The sequence below is a fragment of the Eurypyga helias genome, unplaced genomic scaffold (genome assembly GCF_000690775.1).
Source record: "Eurypyga helias isolate BGI_N326 unplaced genomic scaffold, ASM69077v1 scaffold11847, whole genome shotgun sequence".
In the NCBI taxonomy this organism is placed as follows: domain Eukaryota; kingdom Metazoa; phylum Chordata; class Aves; order Eurypygiformes; family Eurypygidae; genus Eurypyga; species Eurypyga helias.
The window spans coordinates 23,178-25,590 of record NW_010261172.1 but is presented as its reverse complement, the minus strand read 5'-3'; the positions used below and the strand labels follow the sequence as shown (position 1 = coordinate 25,590).

Here is a 2,413-nt window from a genome sequence, read left to right as displayed (position 1 = left end):
GCTTTCTGCTGGAAGATGCTGGTGCAGTGGAATGCACCTGAAACCTGCTCCCCACTGCCTGCAAGAGGGCTGCAGGGCAGAGTGCATGTGCAGGGCTGAGGTCAGTGAGCGTTAGGACCCCAGAAGGAGCATCAGGACCCAAATCTGTCACTCTTTTATAGGGCTGGGAATGAGCCATATGGCATGCAAGCCAGCATATGCAGAGGCTTCAGTGGGGCTGGCTCTGGAGTCCTTGTTCGCATAGGAAATGCCTACTTCTGGTGGAGCCCAATGGGAGCTTCAATTTCCTGTCACTGTCTGCATCTTCAGAGCAAAAGGGGAAAATCTGCTGTGTTCTTCAAGCTATGAATAAGTGGAAATAAACACTATGTGCTCCTTTGGTCTGCGTTTCCTATTGTGGGGAATTAATAGCTGTATTTTGCAAAACAGCCCCACTGAAGGGGAACTGAACAGAAAAAGCCATTCTTCCCTTCCTGAGATATGTGTGATGTCTCCAACGTTTCCCAGCCCGAGGGGTAAATATCTCCAGCCACATCTCCAAAACAGCTCTGTTCCCATCTGGCTTTGGAAACAACTCCCTGTTTAACCAGGGTTTGGAGGTCTTTGGGGTAAAACGGAGCTCTGCATTCACCTGCTCCCTTCCCAGGTCCCCCCAAGGAGAGCTCTGCCATCCTCCAGCCAGCCTCCTTTGGCTGAATATTGCACACAGCTAAGACAGAAGCAGCACAGATGCAGCCAGCTGCCTGCCACAGGCTTTGCTGCAGATTAAAATCATGCTGGGAAAAAGGATGCTGCAAAGCTGGCCAAGCTCTCCGTGGCATGGGAGAGCGAGTGGGACCCACCTTGTCTCCTAGGGGGGTCCTCTCCTCCATGGCAGCTGAGTGTCCACTGGTGGCTGCATGGTGAGCAGAGGCAGCAGTTTGTAAAGTCCCGCTCAGTCTCTAAGAGAACAGAATAAACCCACTATCCTACCTCTGACCTCAGGCTTGCAAGTAGGTGGACTGACCACCTGAACTGCTCAGCACGTGTTTCCATCTGCCGCAAGTGCCCATCGGCCTCAACGGTTTCAAGGTTGGATGCGTGTGTAGTTTTGGAGCGGGAAGTGCTGTGGTGCGGGATCAGCCCAGCAAACTTTGCTCCAAACAGGGCTCCCCCTTCACCTTATCCTCAAAACCCGTCAGAAGGGGTGTCTGTCATCCCAGTGCCTGACCCCACATAAAAGTCTAGTGCAGAGACGGGCGTGCAGTCACCTGCTTTCCTTTCTTTTTGCAGGACCCTCCATCGTGACCCCTCCTAAGGACATCTGGAATGTGACGGGAGCACAGATCTACCTGAGCTGTGAAGTCATGGGCATCCCAACCCCTGTCCTCATCTGGAACAAGGTAAGGGCCCTGCTGGGAGCTCTCGGAGCACAGCAACCTTGATGCAGCAGAAACTGGCCGTAGCAGATCCCTCCTTCGAAGTCTCTGCTGAGCTCTCCCATCCGCGCAGCTCTGTCCACCCCCAAACATCTGGCTTTGCTTAATCTTTTTCTAAACTCTTGTTGATCCTGAGGCGGAACAGGACTTGTTTCCGTGGTAGCGCCTGGTATTCGGAGCACGCAGGGAATGTCCCTTGACCTGCTGTCACCCGGCCGGCAGCCGTGACTGTGAGGTGGCTGGACACGGCTGGCCCATGGCAGGCACAGGAAGCGCACAGGGCAGTTATCTCCCTTAGCCGGCAGCGCGCCGATGCGGGCAGAGTACTGCTAACACCTGGCTTAGGGCAGGGCCCAGTCTCGAGCTGAGGGACCCCAGCTGTGGGACAGAGAGCCACTGCATGGCCCCCCGTAGCCTCTTCAGATGCCGAAGGTTTGTGGATGCTTGGGAGGGGTCTTAATTTTAAGTTGAAACTAAGAAAAAAACTAGATTGGCCCAGAGATTCTGTGTACTGAGACAGCAGATTCTGTTGATAGGGGTCCCAGAGCAGGCTGTCGGGTGAGCACGCAGCGTAGGCATGTTGACCCAGGCAGCTTTACAAGCAGATGCCGTGTGTTTACACTGTCAGTGCTGCTCTGCTTTTTGTGCCTCTTCCTCATGGCCGAGAGACCGCTTGACCTGGGATAACGAGAGCTGAGCACCACTCACCCCGTCCTATGCTCTGGGCACTGAGGGATGACTGCACTGCTGCGCTCATCAATGCTGTGCCCACCTGGAGGGACTTCCTGGTTCGCTGCAGCAGAAACCTCCAGGGCTGTCCCTGGCCTGTTTGGAAGAAGCTAGGTCACGCAGGGAGACCCCATCCCAGGAACACCAGGCAGACACTCGACGCTCCCGCTACTGCCACACTACAAAATGTGACCATCGGGGAAGTTGCGGGGGAGCCTCTTCACACACGGGCAGTCAGCTCCTGCTGTCCCCCCAGTACCAAGCCA

General features: G+C 55.2%; 1 protein-coding gene across 1 annotated transcript in view; it reads left to right on the top strand.

Moving 5' to 3' along the window:
- Positions 1-1,272: 1,272 nt before the first annotated feature.
- The window catches only part of IGFBP7 (insulin-like growth factor binding protein 7), a gene marked incomplete at its 5' end in the record, with an annotated part of 4,535 nt that continues 3,394 nt past the window's right edge, over positions 1,273-2,413 (top strand). The window contains one exon of the mRNA XM_010155273.1: positions 1,273-1,382. Coding sequence (XP_010153575.1) covers positions 1,273-1,382 — 110 coding nt within the window. The remainder of the gene's footprint in view (positions 1,383-2,413) is intronic.